Source organism: Brassica napus, chromosome A5 (assembly GCF_020379485.1).
Source record: "Brassica napus cultivar Da-Ae chromosome A5, Da-Ae, whole genome shotgun sequence".
Taxonomy (NCBI): Eukaryota; Viridiplantae; Streptophyta; class Magnoliopsida; order Brassicales; family Brassicaceae; genus Brassica; species Brassica napus.
In genome coordinates this window covers 1158086-1176196 of record NC_063438.1, presented here as the reverse complement: position 1 = coordinate 1176196, position 18111 = coordinate 1158086, and the positions used below count along the sequence as shown (strand labels likewise).

The following is an 18111-nucleotide window of genomic DNA, read 5'->3' as shown; positions in this document are numbered from 1 at the left end:
ATGAAGTTTTATTAAATTGACAGTTGAAAAATTAAAGATACTCATGTACCATGAGATAGATTTTATAATACATTAATAAAAAATTATAATTTGGTTAAAAAAATTAAACAACACTAAACAGAGAAAAGTTCATTATATAGAGCATTTACCGAAAATCAAATTTTGTATGGGTGTTAACCTTCAGATTTTGAGAAAATTTCAAAAATAATGACAATCTTGTTTTATTGCATAATTGCATCATGCATCGACATAGGATGATGGTCAAAAAAGTTTGAAATATTTTTTGTATTCGTTTCTCTAGAGAATATATATTTATAGTGGTTAGTCCAATTATTTAAGCAGTATGTAGATTTTTTATAAAATTAATTGTTAAAATTTAGAGCGATTTTTATGTACCATGAAAGAAATTTAACATACATTATTAAAAATGTAGAATGTGGCTAGAAAATTTTAAGCAATAATAAAGAGTGTAAACATTAATATAAAGAGCACTTACCGAAAAACTTAATTTCGTAGGTTAACTTCCAGATTTTGAGAAAAATTCAAATATGAAAATCTTGCTTTATTGCATAGTTGCATCATGCACTGGCAAATGATGATTTTCAATGAGGGTGGGAATTTTTTTGTGTATGTTTCTCTAGAGAATAGAGATTTCATAGTGATTAAGTCCACTGATTTAGGAAATATATGAAGTTTTATTAAATTAACAGTTAAAAATTAGAAACAATACTAATGTACCATGAAATAGAGTTTAGAATACTTTAATGCAAATGTATAATGTGGTTTTAAATTTTTAAACACCACTAAAGAGTGTAAATTGAGTTAAAAATTTTAAACTCAATTTCGTGGGGGGGGGGGGGGGGGGGGGGGGGGGGATATTGAATAGTTGCATCATGCACTGATATAGGATGTTGGTCCAAAAGGTTTGAAATCTTTTTTTGTGTCCAATTCTCTAGAGAGTAGAAATTTCATGAACGTTAGTTCACTAATTTAGGCAATATATGAAGTTTTATTAAATTAATTGTTAAAAGTTAGATACTATACTCATGTACCATGAAATATAGTTTAGAATACATTTAGAAAAATGTAGAATGTAGTTAAAAATTTTCAAACAACACTAAAGAGTGTAAACTTCTTTATATAGAGCATTTACCGAAAACTCAATTTAGTAGGGGTTAACCTTCAGATTTTGAGAAAATTCAAAAAATATGAAAGTCTTGTTTAATTGCATAAGTGCATCATGAACTGACATAGCATGATGGTCAAAGAGGTTTGAGATCTCTATTGTGCACATTTCTAGAGAGAATATATATTTTATAGTTGTCAGTCCACTGATATAAGCAGTATATAAAGTTTTATTAAATTAATTCTTAAAAAAATTAAAGATATTTTTATTTACCATGAAAAAGAGTTTAGAATATATTTCTACAAATATCGAATGTGGTAAAAAAATTAATCAACACTAAAGAGTGTAAACTTCAATATATAGTGCACTCACCGAAATACTCAATTTCGTAGGGGTTAATCTTCAGATTTTGAGAAAAAATCAAAAATATGATATGTTGATTTATGACATAGTTGCATCCTACACTGACATAGAATGATGGCCAAAGAGGCTTGTAATTGTTTTGTGTCTATTTCTCTAGAGATAGAGATTTCATAGTGGTAAGTCTACTGATTTAGACAATATATGATTTTTTATCAAATTAACTGTTAAAAATTAGAGGCGATACTCAAGTACAATGAAAGAGAGCTTATAATACATTAATACAAATTTGTAATATGGTAGAAATTTATGAACAACACTAAAGAGTGTAAACTTCATTATATATAATATTTTATTACTACTTTTTATTATTTTAAAACAATGTATTGCTTATTTTATAAAAAAATTAAGAATACAACAAAACCAAAATCTAAAAACTAAAAACCAAAACCGAAAGCCAAAAGCTAATAATTAAAAACCAAAATCTAAAAGTTAAAAACCAAAAATCTAAAAACTAAAAACTAAAACCAAAAACTAATGGAAACAATCATTACCTTTATTTCGTAGATGGTGATTGTTTACCAATAAAAATATTTTTATATAGAAATATAAAAATATTTTTGAGTTGAATATCCTATACAATTGTAAATTTAGAGTTGAAATATTTTTATATTTCGATTTACAAATAAACCGAAGTTTGATTATAAACCAAAGAGTGAAAGTAAAAACATGTATCCAGCAGTCAGGAACAGGATCATTGACATTACCTTGCGTCTGGGAGGGAAGTGAAGAACAAAAACATCATTTTAGTAGACGTGTAATCGCTATTCTATTCCATTTAATTTCCAAAACACGAAAGATTACACATCTCTAAGAACAAAACTTAGTGTAAGGCAGTAAGGGAATGTGTACTTGTTCTCTTTTAATATCTAATTCCTTGAGCAACCTCAAAGAAGTGTGCAACGTTCTCTTCAGGTGTTCCAACTTTAATACCATGTCTTAGATTCAGAATATGTTTCTCTCTCCCAGATTTCTCCACAGTATCTTGAATCCTTCTTGTGATAAACTCTTTAGATCCGAACAAAACTCCCGGATCCACGTTTCCTTGAACCGCTATGTCTCTTCCTAGCCTGTCCCTTCCTTCAGCCATGTCCACTGTCAAGTCCAAGCTCACAACATCCACACCGTTCCGAGCCAACCTCTTTAGTAAGCCTCCTGATCCACTGTCTGCTTGGTAGCGTATGTATGTGATCATTGACGTTGTGAACTTTTGGAGTAAAGCATGTAGAACCTGAAGAAAGAAACAAACATCTGAGAAAGTTTGTACCAAGTGTTTAAAGGTTAAGAACCTTACCTTAGGTTGAGAGAAACCTAATATTTTGATATGTGTGAAGTTCTTAGACGAAACACCTTCGATTACATAGGAGGAAAGAGTAAACGGAGCTCCAACAAAACCAAGAACAACACCTTCATTCCCCACCTGAAACAAAACATGTTCTGATATAAGTGTTCTGATATAAGTGTTCTGGTATAATATAAGTGAATTGATCCATTTATCTTATATATTAATTAGGATTTTTTTCAACTACCGACGTGGGAGACTTAGTATCTAATAATCAAGAGCTTAAGAGCATTTATCATTATGACCAGTGGCGGAGGCAAGGCTTAGGGAGGGGGGTCAACTGACCCCTATGAAATTTCATTACAAAAAAAATTTACATGTATTTTCTATTAAATAACTTGTTAAATGTTATAAAATCAGTGTATTGACCCCGTAAAATATTTACTCAAAACTAACTTGACCCATGATTTAATTATGGTGACCCCGTTAAACTTTGCGGCTGGCTCCGCCACTGATTATGACTACCTCGTTTCTTAATCTCTTGAGTGCTTCTCCAACGTAAGGAACGGACTCCTCCGGTATGAATTCTTTAACTTGATCAACATCAGCAGCTGACTGCGGCGGGCTGAAGATGATGTGGCCTTTTCCTTTAACAATGTCAAAAGGTATGTTCATTCCAGACAAAAGGAGTGAGAATGTCCGAGAACAGAATCACACCGTCTGGCTTGAACACCTTCCAGGGCTGCAGAGAGATCTCCACCACAAGATCAGCGTGGCAAAAATGACAACGTTGCCTTGTCAGCAGATTTTTGCCGTGTCATTAAAAGAGAGCTGATGTGGCTTCAACGTTACCTTGTCAGCACAATAATCGCACTGCTATTATTGTTCTACAAAATCTTCTTTTTTTATAAAGTTCCTAGCATTTCAAATCTGAAATATATATTTTTTTTGATTTTTTACTAAAGAATTAAACCATTTTAAGGTATACAAGTCGAACAAAAATTATAATATAGGGAATCACTTTTTTCATCTTAATATAGGAATAACTATGTTTGCACAATACATATGCATGACAGTGGTTGAAATTTTGAGCCAGTATTTAAACCTTTGAGAACTAGCTTCCCAAGATTTTCAGGAACTGCAATGGTAACCATATGTCCATAGAGGAGGACAGATATTGAATACTGGATAAGATTGAATTAATGTTGATAGTATTTGTAGAGAAAGTATCTGATTCAATCTTGAAACGGTAACCAATTTTTTTACTTTCGTTATATAAGTAGAATTCGAAAAACAAAACCAACGTAACAAAACATATGTAGACTGTACAGATGTAACAAAAGAGTGTATGAGTGTGTTAAAAATAGGTTATATAGTTTGAGTACATCACTATGGTTTAGGTGGCCATTTAATCTCTGGTTCTGAGTAGTGACCGTCTAGAATTCATATTAGCCGTTTAGAATCTATAGCCTAGCTACACCACCCAACCGACTGCTCTCTTGAACTAGAACTGCCTAAACATCTTGATCTTCTTCTTTTTTTTTTTGAACTGGCCTAAACAATTGTCTAGACCGTCGTTTGTAACTTTGTTTTTATCTTAAATCTATATGTAGAATACATTTAGCGTATATAGGGTGGATATATGAAATAAATAAGAGGAGCTATACGTCTTATATTTTCTAACTAACTTTGTCTTCATATTTCTCTATCGAATTTAAGCAAATCTCAGTACGGTCCAGGAACGGCATCTCCTATTCATTAATACGGCTCAACTGTACATCCAGCGATCCACAGTCATCCACCTTGCTTACCCCTCTTTTGTATCCTACAGTATATCATTTTCAACGAAATTAATTGTCACACGGTTTTTAATTTACAGGATATTGTATGCAGCTACCACATGAATTCACTTGATTTCTAGCTAGGTTCAGTCAGTAGCAAGAACAATAAAAGACCATACATACTAGGAGTAATGTTAATGCATGTTATGAGTAAATAAAATAGTAACATCTAACAATATTAAGTCGCATACACATTCGCCCCCACTCACTTATTATCTAACCATTTATTGCCCTCTGCAATTATTTTCGAGTATCCTATATATTCCATATGATCATCCATGTGAAATTCGCCAATAGAAAAATTCAGAAAATAATACAGACTACAAAAAAATACAAGAAAGCATAATATAAACACATGACATGTGCTTGCTTAGACACTCCATGCAAATAGAGATCCTTTAATTCTTCCGCAAACTTCTCTTACACTAACAAAGCATCACTTTTCATAAATAGATGCACCTTTGTCTCTCTTTCATATCTGAAGAAGCTTCGTTGTCTTCGGATCTCGCATTTCCATTTTCGTAGCTTAGTTCTGATAAAACCTGACTCAAAACATATCCAAGAGAGGGAGTTTTGCTAGATCACGTCAAACATTTAATGACAATGTCAGAAAGATCAGAAGACAACACAAACGTAGTCAGATCTTTAAATGTAATCGTAAAGGAGAGCTCGCAGGTCAATACATCATCAAGAATCTATTACTACGGCGGAGCTTCCGTGCCGTTTTTGTGGGAGACACGGCCAGGCACACCAAAACACCCTCGTTTCTCTGAATCATTTCATCTTCCGCCGTTAACGCCGCCTCCGTCATATTTCTCCTCATCCTTGTCCTCCGGGAACAAACTGAGCAAAGCTAGAACGAAACAAACTCGATCAGTTAAGACCCTTTTCAACGCAAAGCATCACGTGTCGTGTCCTTCGTTTTCTTGGTCGTCTACCACGTCGTCTTCTTCTTCCTCTATGTCCTCGTCTCCTAGGTCTAAAACAGTGTATCCTGCCAACAAATGTTTTCTTTTTTGCTCGAGATCGTACGTTAAAGATGACGACGAGGAAGAGATTGGTTCATCGTCTCCGACGTCAACGTTGTATTATAAAAGAGGGTTTAGCTCATCAATGGGAAGTATGAAGAGAGCTTTGAGTTCTGTTCTTAGCAACCGATCTAGTCGTAATGATCTTAGATTGATTTAATGGCATGTTGTCTTATTTCGTTTGTTGTTATGAAACCTAGGATCTTGGTTTTTAGCTTCACTGTTTTTAATGTTTTGACTTTTGCCTCTTTGAACACACATATTAGTGTTTGATCGTGTTCACTGCTAATGATCACATGTTTTGATCATATTGCTCGTTGTAACTTTAGTAATTTCATTGTTTGGAGTTTATGAAATTTAAATGAATATTTTGTTACGCTAAAACTAAATCGATCGATGGGGTGTTTATTGAGATTTTTTTCGCCGAAATGTGTTTGTTTATTTTTCTCGAATTTACTATTAGCCGTCAAATTTTATTATGTGAACGACAAGCTTTATCTAAGAACTAAAGACGAAAAAAATATGGATGATTAACTGACCATGTGCCATTTATTGACTCTATTCATATACCCTTGGTTTTTGAAAAACATATTCATTCTCTCAGTTTAAACCAGTAAAACCAAAACCAGAATGGTCAACGTCAACAAAAAACAGTGATAAGAAACAACAATGAACTGATACCTTTCAACCGTTTTGAAGATGCTAACTATAATTTTAATCATATTTCTCTTTTTATAGTAAGTGTTGTTTTAGATTTCAATGCAAAATTTTGACACACAATTCCTAACTTAATCTCAAATGTAATAAATAATTTCAAGAAGCAACTGTAATCTTGAGGACTATTATTTTTAATATGGCTTTTTGGGTTGTGCGAAAACTGAAAAGAGAAACGACTGTCCTTTAAAAACCAAAGTTCATAGAGAGAAAAGGAGAACAAAGAGCGTTACCTGAAATTGTGGGTAGTAGTTTTTTTTGTCGTCATGATATTTGTGCATGTATGACATTTAACAACAGAAGTAATTTTCCCAAAAGAAGATTTCCTTAGAATATGCAACTTTTTGGGTGTCAAAATTTCAAATTGTGTGTATCCTATATCTTAGTGTAGTTTAATCAACCACATAGTTAATCAGACACATAATTCGGGGGTAAGGCCTACAAAATAACGGTCCAATGGGGCTCGGATCCATGTTAAAATAAGTATATTGTCCAGCCCAAATTATATTTGTAATTCGATTTTTCAATTTTGCAAGTAACACTTAAATTATATTTTATATGTCATTAAATAATATTCTCTGCTAATTCTAAATTTTAAATTTTAATATTTTAAGAATAAAAACTCTAAATTTTAATACAAAGAAGAGAGAACAACGGGGCGACGAGTTAGGCTACGAATACGGGTCAAACAAGAATATACAAGTGCAAAACTTTCTTAGAGTCTAAGCAATATTCTTCTTTCTATTGGATTTTGAATTGAAACTGGAGATAAATTGAATAATTATTATTTTACAGTTACCAAGATATATATATAACTTATGGATGTTAATCTCAGGGTTATGCCACCATCTGAACTCAAATCTATAAAGTGCATATTAACAAATATATAATATCGTTGTGATAACAATATTACCTTTTTGTAACACCGAAATTCTGAACCATGATATCTTTTCGAATATGAAAGCCAAGCTGACTTAATCCTCTCCATGATACATATTTTTACGCAAGTGCTATCTACGCCATTGTTAGATGTGTGTTCGTGGTTCAAGATTTAAGTAACCTTTAACGATTGACGAGGAAATTTGATAAAATGTTTGGTACTACTAACTGTGGTCTACAGAGTATATATATGGGCCTATAGTTAATAACAAATAATATGTTTTCTAAATGCTTCACCAAATTTTTACTGTTATGAACTTTCAAACCTATTAAGCTATCGTTGATCAGTTTAGTATCGTCAGGCGGTCCATTCGCGTGCAACGGTGTAGACATATATATAATCCTGTAATGCCATAAAGAATTACCTGCAAACTTGGTTACATAATATAAAACGTAAATTTGATTTCTAAGAAGTATAAATTTGATTCCTATTAAAAATAAAGCAGAAGCGTTATAAATGTGAAGCAAAAGTCCACATGCGGTCTTCCAGGCTACAATATATCTGATTTGGCGTGAACGGAACTCGCGACTCCACGCTGGCCCATCACTTCTACTTTCTCTACTGTTTAGGCAGATTGACAGGTGTATCAAGGATGCAATCTTGGCTCGTCTCAACCGCAAGGGGTTCAGAAATCTTCTAAGCCTCTGGTTTGCTAATGAGTAACTGATCTATTACCTGATCTCTTCCCCTAGTTTCATGTAGGCTTTTTCCACTTTTTTTTTGGGTTTTATGAAACTATAATAGCTTCGCCGAACTGATGTAAACAAAACTGTTCATTTTGGTATAAATTCACATTTTATCAAAAAAAAAAAAAGTCCACATGCGGCCATGGGAAAACAAAAATATTTAAAGTAGGCATTAAGCACAAAATCCACCTGTTGTTGACTGGCCGATGAATGAGTGACTACATGCATGCATATTTGTATATGATTATAATTGTGTGTGATCATCAGAACTTTTTTTTCTGAACACAGATCATCAGATTCATAAGGTCAAAACAAAAATAAAAATAAAAACCCTCACGGGTCACGTGCTTAAGCTGTAAATACAGTTCTTCAGTCTTTCATTAACTATAGATATCTTCAGTTGTTTTCATCTTAAAAGAGACACTGTTCTGCTTCTCGAGCTACCAAACCCCTTTCATCTCCTTCAGAAAGGTCTATTCAACCCAGCCTCAACATTTTCTTATATATCTATCTTTATATTGACACAGGTATATATCGTGATTAGTAAATTTTAAACTTCGTATTTTACTTGCCTTTAAAGCCTTCCTTACCAATCTTCCTTCACACCCTCTTTAAAAGTCACTTGACTTTAATATTTCTCTTTTTGTTTCTTTCTGCTTTTCTCTCTTTTCTTTCGATCATCTGAGAGCATGCTTGAATGTCAAGAGAAAGGTAAAAAGTGAACATCTCACTAGTGAAACCCTTTTTCTCTTTACAATGATTTAATTTTAATTACCCTCAAATTGGTGGATATGGTTCATTTTCACTTTTTAGTCATGTTTTAACCAAGCTAAAGTTCTTATTTGGTTCCTTTGTTTAGGGAGAGACTTGAAGAGATAGGGAAGAAGATCAAAAGAGAAGCAGATGCTTGGCCTAATCAAATGGCAGGAATTAGAAGACATATATCTGGTCCTCCTGGAGCCCTCAATACCATTACTCCTTGTGCGGCATGTAAACTTCTGCGCAGACGATGCGCTCAAGAATGTCCATTTTCGCCTTATTTCTCCCCATATGAGCCTCTTAAGTTCGCGTCGGTCCACAAAGTCTTTGGAGCTAGCAACGTCTCCAAGATGCTAATGGTAATAACAAAACACAAATATCATCATTTTATAGTGATAATGATCATATGTTTCTTTGGTCGTAACATAAACGGGGACTAGTCTGTCTGGCTTTCATTATAAAATATATCATTAAAAAAAAAAAAAATACTTTTGGCATTATTTTCATAATGTTAATATTTTTAACACTAACCAGGAGGTACCGGAAGGCCAGAGAGCAGACGCGGCAAATAGCCTCGTGTATGAAGCAAACGTGAGGTTAAGAGATCCAGTGTACGGTTGCATGGGAGCAATCTCAGCTCTACAACAACAAGTTCAAGCTTTACAAGCCGAGCTTACGGCCGTACGATCTGAGATTCTCAAGTACAAGCAACGAGAAGCTGTCGCCACTTTGATCGTACCGTCCAATTCCCAATATCACAACTCTGGCGGCGTCTCCGTCATTGCACTACCACCACAAACGCCGTCAACTCCACCGCAACCTACAGCGGCTCATCCTCCGCCTCCTCCATCTTCTTGTGTTTACTCTCAACCAACCACAAGAGCACTAGAATACGGCGAGATTGAAAGTGAGAACAACTCCTACTTCGGTTAAAATTTATTTGAATCATTCTACAAACACACATACATATAATTTATTTCCATAATTTGTGGTCCGACAATTATAACTAAGTTAAATAAATATAAGGGAGGAGGATGATGTTAAAGAGCCTGTCACTAATCGATCAAATGTATATTTATATTAGCGCTGTTCTTTTTCTTGACGCTGCGGCAGCGATCAGCGGGTAAAAAACACGAAGAAAATATTATAATTAACGCCATCGTCTTTCAAGTTTGTGTCGCTGGCTTTATAAAAACATCCGCGTTCTCCAACTTTCTTGCCGCCGTAATTTATGGCGTCACAAAAGTCTCCAATATTTGATCGCCGCGTTTTTGATTTTCTATTTTAGCCACAGTAACAAAAAAGATGAAGCTACTGTGTAGTGTATTTTTGTGTCGCCGAACGCTGTCGCGGCGTCAGCTAAAAGAACAGATGTTCATTTGGTAAAGGCCTAAGGGGTACTCTTTACATTTTACATAATCGATATTGAGATGAGGTTGAAACGTTGTTCTTAAACCCACAACGTGGAAGTCCAGTTACAAACTTCCAGTACAGAACAGACTCGAAGTCTATTTATTTATGTCTTATATAGAAGATAAAGAAACTCGATAATTTCATTGATTAAATCTTTAATAAACTACACATATGATATATTTGAATTTTGGGTAGCTTAAATTCATTTAATGAGTCATGCGTACTTAAACTTTTTAAAAATCTAGAATCCAAGCAACGTAGTGAGTTAATCCTACAAAAAGCTACTTGCACCAACTTTTTGTGATAGCTGGCTTTGAATGTGCACATATACATCTTATACACACACACATATCCCTTATATATTAAAAGAGAAGCATTGTAATAAATGCATTCACACTATAATATACATGTGGCAGCCTCACAATGATTTGATAATAAATATGTTAACGCGTTCACACTATATTCATAAATGTGTTCACACTATATACTTTTTTATTTTTTTAATATAAAACTTATGTGCATGGTTCAAATAAAACTTTGGATTTTTCGGTTCGAATCAAAACAAATAACGAATCAAAAGCTAAACTATATATATATATATATTATTTTTATTGTTTACGGATAAAGTTGGGCAAAATATTTATAAGTTTTGATTCAATTCGTTATCTGTTTTGATTTGAACCAAAAAATATGGACATTGTAACTCTACGAAACAAATCAACTACTAAAATACAATTAAAAAAAACAAATCACAAATACCAATATTTTTAGAAACGGATATCAAATTTGATCTGTTATATGCATATATATACATATATGTACAGAATTATATATATATATATGTTATATATATTATAGTTTATATAAGTTTTACAATATTTTTATGGATTAAATTTATTATATTAGGTATTAAAATTTAAAAGTTAAATAATATTTTATTTTTGTAATAAAATGTTATTATTAAAATTTTCAATTATTTTTTAAATTTTATTTTATTTACGGATCAAATCAGATATTCTTTAAAATTCTAAATCATTTCGGATATCAGAGTTAAAGCCTTTTTTATTTTTAATTAATTTTAATTTTATCTTTCATGTATTATTTAGAACAAAAATGTTATTTAATACTAATTAACAATATATTTATATATTTATCATTTATTTTTATATACTTTTACATACATATACATGTGCACCTTGATGTGAACACTGTATAAGTATTTACCACCAGTGAAGTATCAATTTTTTTTTGGAAGTTGAAACATTTTTTTTCTTAATGTTTCTTTCACTACCGACCAAATTATAGTAAAATGATTTGTCTTAATAATTTTTTTTTCTTGAACTATTATCCATTTACAAACTATGAAACCATTGGTTCAACATGACGATTATCTAAAATTTATAACATGAAAATAAATAAATAAAAATAATTTTTGGATTTTACCGAAAAAAACTAAAAAACAAACGTTCTAACAGAATAAACCAAAATAAATATTAATTTAAAATAATGGTTATATTTTAGGAGATTAAAAACAAAAAATAACTTAAAACCGAACCGATATCCATTTTTAAATAGATTTGTTTTTTTTATTAAAAATAACAAAACTAATAATCACATTCCGCGCAAGGCGCGGGTTATTACCTAGTATATATATATATTGGGTGAACTGTCAGCTGTATATAAATATCACTAGTTTATCTTATTCATTTTAATTAATTTTACTTTCGGTGTTTCCTTAGCGTATCGAATTAATCAATACATCTTCTTGCGGACCAGATTCATGCAGTGTTCGGTGGGATGTGCTTTGATCAAAAGTAGCGAATTTCTTTCTTTTTTTGGAGCAATTAGAAAAAAAAGATATAGTTGCCAAAGTATCCGATATATTAATTTAGTCGAGATATATAAGTCTTTTATTTGGCATCGTCAAGATATGTAAGTCAATAACATATAGTCTAATCCAATATGTTAGACGTTATATATAGTTAATTGTCCGGATCCGGTTCATGTGAATCCTTCTAGGTGAAAGTGTATGTGACCAATGAGAATTGGTTTCTGTGTTCAACTAGTAGAACAAAACGATATATAGAACGTGAGCAATAACTTAGGTCGTCCAAGTGGTGCTTGTTTGCTTAGGATAAACACTAAAGTTTTATTCATATCATGTTAATCAAAATACCACAACTTACATGTTTTTTGAGAAAACCGTATATATAAATCACTCATTGTTATAGCTAGATAGTAAGAGGAGATGTATCTAAGGATTTGACCTCCATTTGAACACATCCTCCATTAAACAATTTGGTCTCATCACTCTTGTAAATATACTTGCTAGCTGCCCACAAGAACAATCCCATGTTCACAATCGAAATCACCATTAGAAACCCATAATAGTAATCTAGCCTAGAATCGTTCAAGTTATCCCCAATCCAACTCTTGCCTCCCCCTTTACTTGTGATCTTATCAATCATTGTCATCAAGAAGCTGTTCAAGAAATTCCCAAGACCGATCCCACTGGTAAAAAACGTTGTCCCAAGGCTCTGCATCTCCTCAGGTGACTGATCGTAGAAAAACTCAAGCAAACCAATCGCGTCAAACACACCCCCAATGCCCAGAAGACAGTATTGAGGGAGCAACCAGAAAATGCTCATAGGCACAACTTGTTTAGGGTTAGTTATGTGAAATTCTTTTATTACGTGCATCCTCTTGACCTCTACAGCCGAAGCAACAGCTATTGCAACAATTTGGATCAAAAACCCTATTCCTAGCCGTTGGAGTATGGTGATCCCTCTAGGGTTTCCAGTTTTCTTGCGCATGAAGGGAACAAAGTATTGGTCATATATTGGAATTGAAAGAAGCAATGAGAGGGTAACAAAGCTTCCCAGCGAAGCCGCAGGGATTTGGAAGTGGGATCCGAGTTTTCGGTCCAATGTGGTCCCTTGTTTGACAAAGAGAGTATTGACCTGTGCCCCTAAGGTGCTTGGGATTAAAGTGACAAGCCATATTAAGGTAAGCCCTAGCACACGCTTTGCCACTTCCACTTCTGTCACAGTACAAGGTGACTCTCTGGAAGATGTCTTAATGGCAGCTTTATCCAAGTACCTGTAGTAGCAAGACCCAAATCATTCATTTGTTCATTCAAAATGACTTTGTTTCTTGTCCTGTCCAAGATTTTTTTTCTAGAAAATGTCTGAAAATAAACGTCGATGAAAAGATGAACACTTCTAGATGTAGATGTTATGTAATAGACTTATTTTAGCCATAAAAGTTCCTCCATGAAGGAATATGTCTTATCAATTCCCAAATTAATGTTTTCACATTATAGATATGACAACAAGTAAAGCTACTCGCATAAAATTATATCTTTTTTTTTTGGAATATTCTAAGTTTTCTATACTAAGTATTTTTGCAATGATTCTGGCAAGAAACTATAGTGGGACGATACTGGAGAACAGATTAACGTGGATAAAGTGGAAACTCGGGACCATCCAATAAAAGATTCTACAGAGCAAGTAGAATAAGATAAGATAATATTAACAAAAACGAAATTCAACACTGCGTATCTTCCACATCATTACCCACCAGAGACAAAGGCAGAATCTTGGTAAATTATTTATCGTCAAGGAATCAAACTGCAACCATCCTCTTTTGTTTTTGTTTTTATTCTTCTTTATTATATAATGGCAAGGATAAAAAAAATATTATCCGTTTATCTAGAATCTGAACTCGAATTAGAAGTTTTAAGGCATGAAAAGATTGTAAAATATAAATTCTTTGATGAGATGGTATGCAACACTGACCTGAATATGGGGGTGTGATGAACTTGATGTTTACCAGTGCTGTTGTAATAATGGGAATCAAGCTCATGAAGCTCCAAAAGGTCATTCGGACAATGAAGCTTTCGGTTTTTGAATGCTGCGATAGGGACTCGAACCAAAGCTTTGGCCAAATTGTCTGATTTGATGACCTTATGCCTATAAAACGGTGTCCCGATATAGAACACAACTAGAGAAACCAAGAGTCCTAGCGTAGGGATGCCATAACCTAAACCCCACCCAAGATTCTCTTGGATGTAGACGAGCCCTAGTGTCGCGAATAACGCACCCGAAAAGGAGCTAAACGTCCACCAATTGAAGAACGAATCCTTTTGTTTTCTCTCTTTTTTTGCTAAATCGTCGAATTGGTCCGCTCCAAACGTGGAAATGTTAGGTTTTGTTCCACCGGCTCCAATGGCTATCGTATAGAGAGACATGTAGAAAAATGCTTTTTGTAAAGAGGATGCCTTGTTGCACAGCCCGTTCCTGCATGTCGGTCTTAAGGATTTTACCGTTACTGCCATTGTTAAGAGAATCATCCCCTGCAAACAAATACATGATCTAGGTCTCATGAAATCTCATTGTTTTATAATTGAATACATTTTTGACACATCTCCAATGTTTTTTGAACTGAAAATCATCCCAAATGTTAAATCCAAATTCCTTGTATTATAAATGTAAACATATTAACCTTTTGTATTTACATTGTAGCTATTAATAAAAAAGAGTAAAATATTCTAAAAGTATAAAATATACATTTTAGTACTTTTGGCGTTTGAAACAGTATGACATCCTAGCAAGTACGTACAAATAAAAAAGGTGAAAGTAACTTTATGAGTCATGTCTCAATAGACAAGGAATCAAACGTTGTTTGGCTATGATTTTTTTCTTTATATATGCAGAACTGTATATATGTTAGAAAGAAGATGCGATCTAACAAAAGTAATTTCTCGATTGGGTTTGGTAAGTTTTCTTTGTATTCTTTATAGATGTTGATAAGGTATGTGTCGACAAACCAAAAAAAGTTGTAAAGTGGAAATCGTGGGTCCTCTTGTATACGTGTGGAAAACAACGTACAATACGTATTATGCATGTCTGAAATAAACCAAATCTCAAAAATAAAATAACTTGAAGTTAGCTTTCGGTTAACTTTTGGCTTGATTCTGACACTTCGTCTACATTTTTAAACGTATAGAAACGTGTTCGACATGAAGTCTATGGTTGCTTTAAATCTGTATATAACTGCCAAATGATCAGAAAAGTATTCTAGGTTTTTAAGAAATAAGTAGATTTCTAAATGTTATTTAACGACATACTTAACAACAGACGAATATTTCTACTTACATGTCAGTCATATCAGTGCTTTACACAATCAACAGCACGCGACTATGGTCGTAAGAGATTTGGGACTAGTTAAACTTCAATTCAGGTTAAAAACAAATGAAAACCTTAATTTTTTTTTTTTTCACAAAAGATTTATTTTATTAATGATCAAAATAGTCAACAGATATAACATCTCTTATTACATTTGGGATACAAGGATGATATATATATTCGTCATTGTCTTGTAGTTGCTGTTTTGCCAGTAGGTCAGCACATGAATTTGATTCTCGGTTTGTCCATGTGTATTGCAGGCTTGAAAACCTTAATTATCTCCCTTTTTATCAACTTAAATATATTAATTAAACTGTTGAAAACCTTAATTGTAATAAGCAAAAAAAGAAAGAGATTGTATCTTTCAAAAAAAATTGTAAATATGCATATTATATATAGCTATTATTCTTATTGCTTTTTTTAAAAAAAAAAAAATTTAAAAGTTGTTTCGTTCATTCGTGTTTTCTTAAATGTTTTTTTCTTCTGATTATTTTTTCAACAGATTATTTTTTCAACGTATTATTTTTCTTTTATTTTCCTAGGTTAAAGTATACTAGCAAATCAATTCCATAAAAATACATTTGAATATATTGTCACGTTAGAATTTAGATTATATTTTTAGTATATTTTATTTTAAAATAAGCATTTTAAAAAATAATTAATTATTCAGTAGTTTTTAGAATTTTGTTTTTAGAATTTTGTTGATATTGTATATATTTCATAAAACTATATATAATTTTAGTATATGTGTGTCTCCGACTCAAAAAAATTCTAGATCCTTCACTAGTTGCTATCTAGTTTACATTGAAAAGCGAAAGAAGAGACTATAGAAATACCAGGACGTAGATGAGGGAGGAGACAGTAAAAGTCCAGAAGCGGCCAATGTATGTGTCGGCGATGTAAGCTCCGGCGATCGGAGTGATCCAGACGACACCGGACCAATTATTTACATTTCTAACCGAAGAAATCGTGTCTTCATGAAGTCTCGTTGTCAAATAATTCACCAAATTCGAAGCTATTCCATAAAACGCCATCCGCTCACACGCTTCATACCCTTCTCAAATACAAACAAAACTACATAAAGCTTGTGAATTAATGAAACTTAAGCACCTAATATGCTTTTTAATCCATTAAACAACTGGTATAATTTGATGAAAATAATGACTTGTGTACAAAAATACCAAGAAGGAAATAGCAAGCTCTCCAACGACCGGTCGTGGACGCGAGGGCGGGACGGCCCTGGAGGTCGACGGTGCCATCTTGGGTGTAGCCTTTTGCAGCCTCCATTACTTTTTGTTTTAAGTAAATTTTGATGTTTTTGGTTTATTTTTGGTAATGTTGTGGGAACTGGAAGAGCTATGACAGTCAAGAGAGACTAAAGGGAAATGGTTTAAGCCTTTAAGGTTGCATGTTGATTCTCTTTTTATTAGTGGGATCTGGAATTTTAATTTTTAAAACAATGTCTTAAATTAGCCTAGCTAGACATCGTCTTAAACAATTGTCTTACTCCTCGCAAAAATTGGATGGAGATTATTACAAGATCCTCGCTCCCTTCTTGCCCAAGTTTTACTGGGAAAATACGCAAAAGACTCCACCTTCCTGGACTGTCCGGTCCCGTCCTCAGCCTCCCATGGATGGAGAAGCATCTTAGCAGGGAGGGAACTCTTGAGAAAAGGGTTAAGTTGGGCAGTGGGAAATGGCGAGTCTATTCGCTTATGGTCTGATCCCTGGCTGTCTTTCACCACCCCGACCAAGCCAATAGGCCCAGCACCTGAGGATCACCAAGCTATTAAGGTCAGTACGCTGTTATGCCCTCTTACGAATAGGTGGGATGTAGATAGGATTCGCAGGGTGTTACCTCAGTATGAGGATGCGATTTTGTCGATAAAAACCAGTACTACATCAGCCCCAGACTCGGTGATCTGGCTTCATGAAAAATCAGGTCGCTACTCTACAAAAACGGGTTATGGGATTGGCATGGCTGATGAGTGTATGAGGAATGCTGATAGAGCACCGGTTAACTGGCTTAAACACGTTTGGAACGTGAAAACGGCACCTAAACTTAAGGATTTCTTGTGGAGGATTCTAAAGCAAGCCCTACCTGTCAGTGCCAACCTTGAGAGAAGAGGAGTTGCGCGCTTCAGCTGTAAAAAATGTAATGGGCAGGAGGATGACCTACATGTCCTTCTCAAGTGTACGCTAGCGGAGGAAGTGTGGGCTTTAGCTCCGATCGCACTAAGACCTTCAAGTTCCCTCCCCTCAATGGCTGAACTGATAAAACAAGGAAGCAACTTTGTTCCCTTACCACCAGCGGGAGTGACTACCCCGCTATGGCCATGGGTTCTATGGAACTTATGGAAAGGAAGGAACAAATTGCTGTATGAAAACAGAGCTTTTACGGCCAATGAGATTGTACTGAAGAGCATAAAGGATGCTAAGGAATGGGCTAGCGCGCAATCTGATAATGAGGTGCAAATACCTCGAGACATTTCGCTACAACCACATCAACTACGGTCGCCTTGCCCTCCTCCACCGATTCAGCCGGGCACTCTCTCGGTTAAGGTCGATGCGGCTTGGGACGCTAGGACTGGTAGGTGTGGTATTGGAGGAAGTTACTCGGGTGAAGTTTCGATCCACCCCCCTGCTTTCTCGGAAGCCCATAGTCATGTTTCGTCAGCACTACTGGCAGAAGCCATTGCTGTTCATCGCGCGGTTT

At 34.1% G+C, this 18111-nt stretch overlaps 3 protein-coding genes and 1 pseudogene across 3 annotated transcripts; 2 read left to right on the top strand and 2 right to left on the bottom strand.

Annotated features, from left to right (window-relative positions):
• Positions 1-2208: 2208 nt before the first annotated feature.
• On the bottom strand, positions 2209-3982 carry LOC106453331 (annotated as a pseudogene).
• Positions 3983-4834: 852 nt separating this feature from the next.
• On the top strand, positions 4835-6081 carry LOC106454532. The gene has a single exon (XM_013896649.3). It carries the CDS (start codon positions 5267-5269, stop codon positions 5855-5857), a length of 591 nt encoding a protein of 196 aa, XP_013752103.1. The 5' UTR covers positions 4835-5266; the 3' UTR covers positions 5858-6081.
• A 2128-nt stretch (positions 6082-8209) lies between these two features.
• Positions 8210-9873, top strand: LOC106454533 (LOB domain-containing protein 15-like). Its single transcript, XM_013896650.3, has 3 exons — positions 8210-8748; positions 8897-9155; positions 9331-9873. The coding sequence occupies exons 1-3, from the start codon at positions 8735-8737 to the stop codon at positions 9727-9729; spliced, it is 672 nt and encodes a 223-aa protein (XP_013752104.1). The 5' UTR covers positions 8210-8734; the 3' UTR covers positions 9730-9873.
• A 2460-nt stretch (positions 9874-12333) lies between these two features.
• Positions 12334-16899, bottom strand: LOC106450697 (protein NRT1/ PTR FAMILY 5.1-like). The gene is made up of 4 exons (XM_013892416.3): positions 16577-16899; positions 16232-16449; positions 14007-14563; positions 12334-13308 (listed from the first exon to the last, which is right to left on the bottom strand). Exons 1-4 carry the CDS (start codon positions 16680-16682, stop codon positions 12441-12443), a joined length of 1749 nt encoding a protein of 582 aa, XP_013747870.1. The 5' UTR covers positions 16683-16899; the 3' UTR covers positions 12334-12440.
• Positions 16900-18111: the final 1212 nt, after the last annotated feature.

What these genes read in the sequence shown, in the direction of transcription:
- LOC106454532 (XM_013896649.3), top strand. Translation starts at nt 5,267, where the DNA reads ATGACAATGTCAGAAAGATCAGAAGACAACACAAACGTAGTCAGATCT.
- LOC106450697 (XM_013892416.3), bottom strand. Translation starts at nt 16,682, where the DNA reads ATGGAGGCTGCAAAAGGCTACACCCAAGATGGCACCGTCGACCTCCAG. An exon ending in AGCTTGCTATTTCCTTCTTG is followed by an intron (nt 16,450 to 16,576) that starts GTATTTTTGTAC and finishes GTATTTGAGAAG; the next exon opens with GGTATGAAGCGTGTGAGCGG. An exon ending in CCTCCCTCATCTACGTCCTG is followed by an intron (nt 14,564 to 16,231) that starts GTATTTCTATAG and finishes ATTTGTTTGCAG; the next exon opens with GGGATGATTCTCTTAACAAT.
- LOC106454533 (XM_013896650.3), top strand. An exon ending in ACGTCTCCAAGATGCTAATG is followed by an intron (nt 9,156 to 9,330) that starts GTAATAACAAAA and finishes AACACTAACCAG; the next exon opens with GAGGTACCGGAAGGCCAGAG.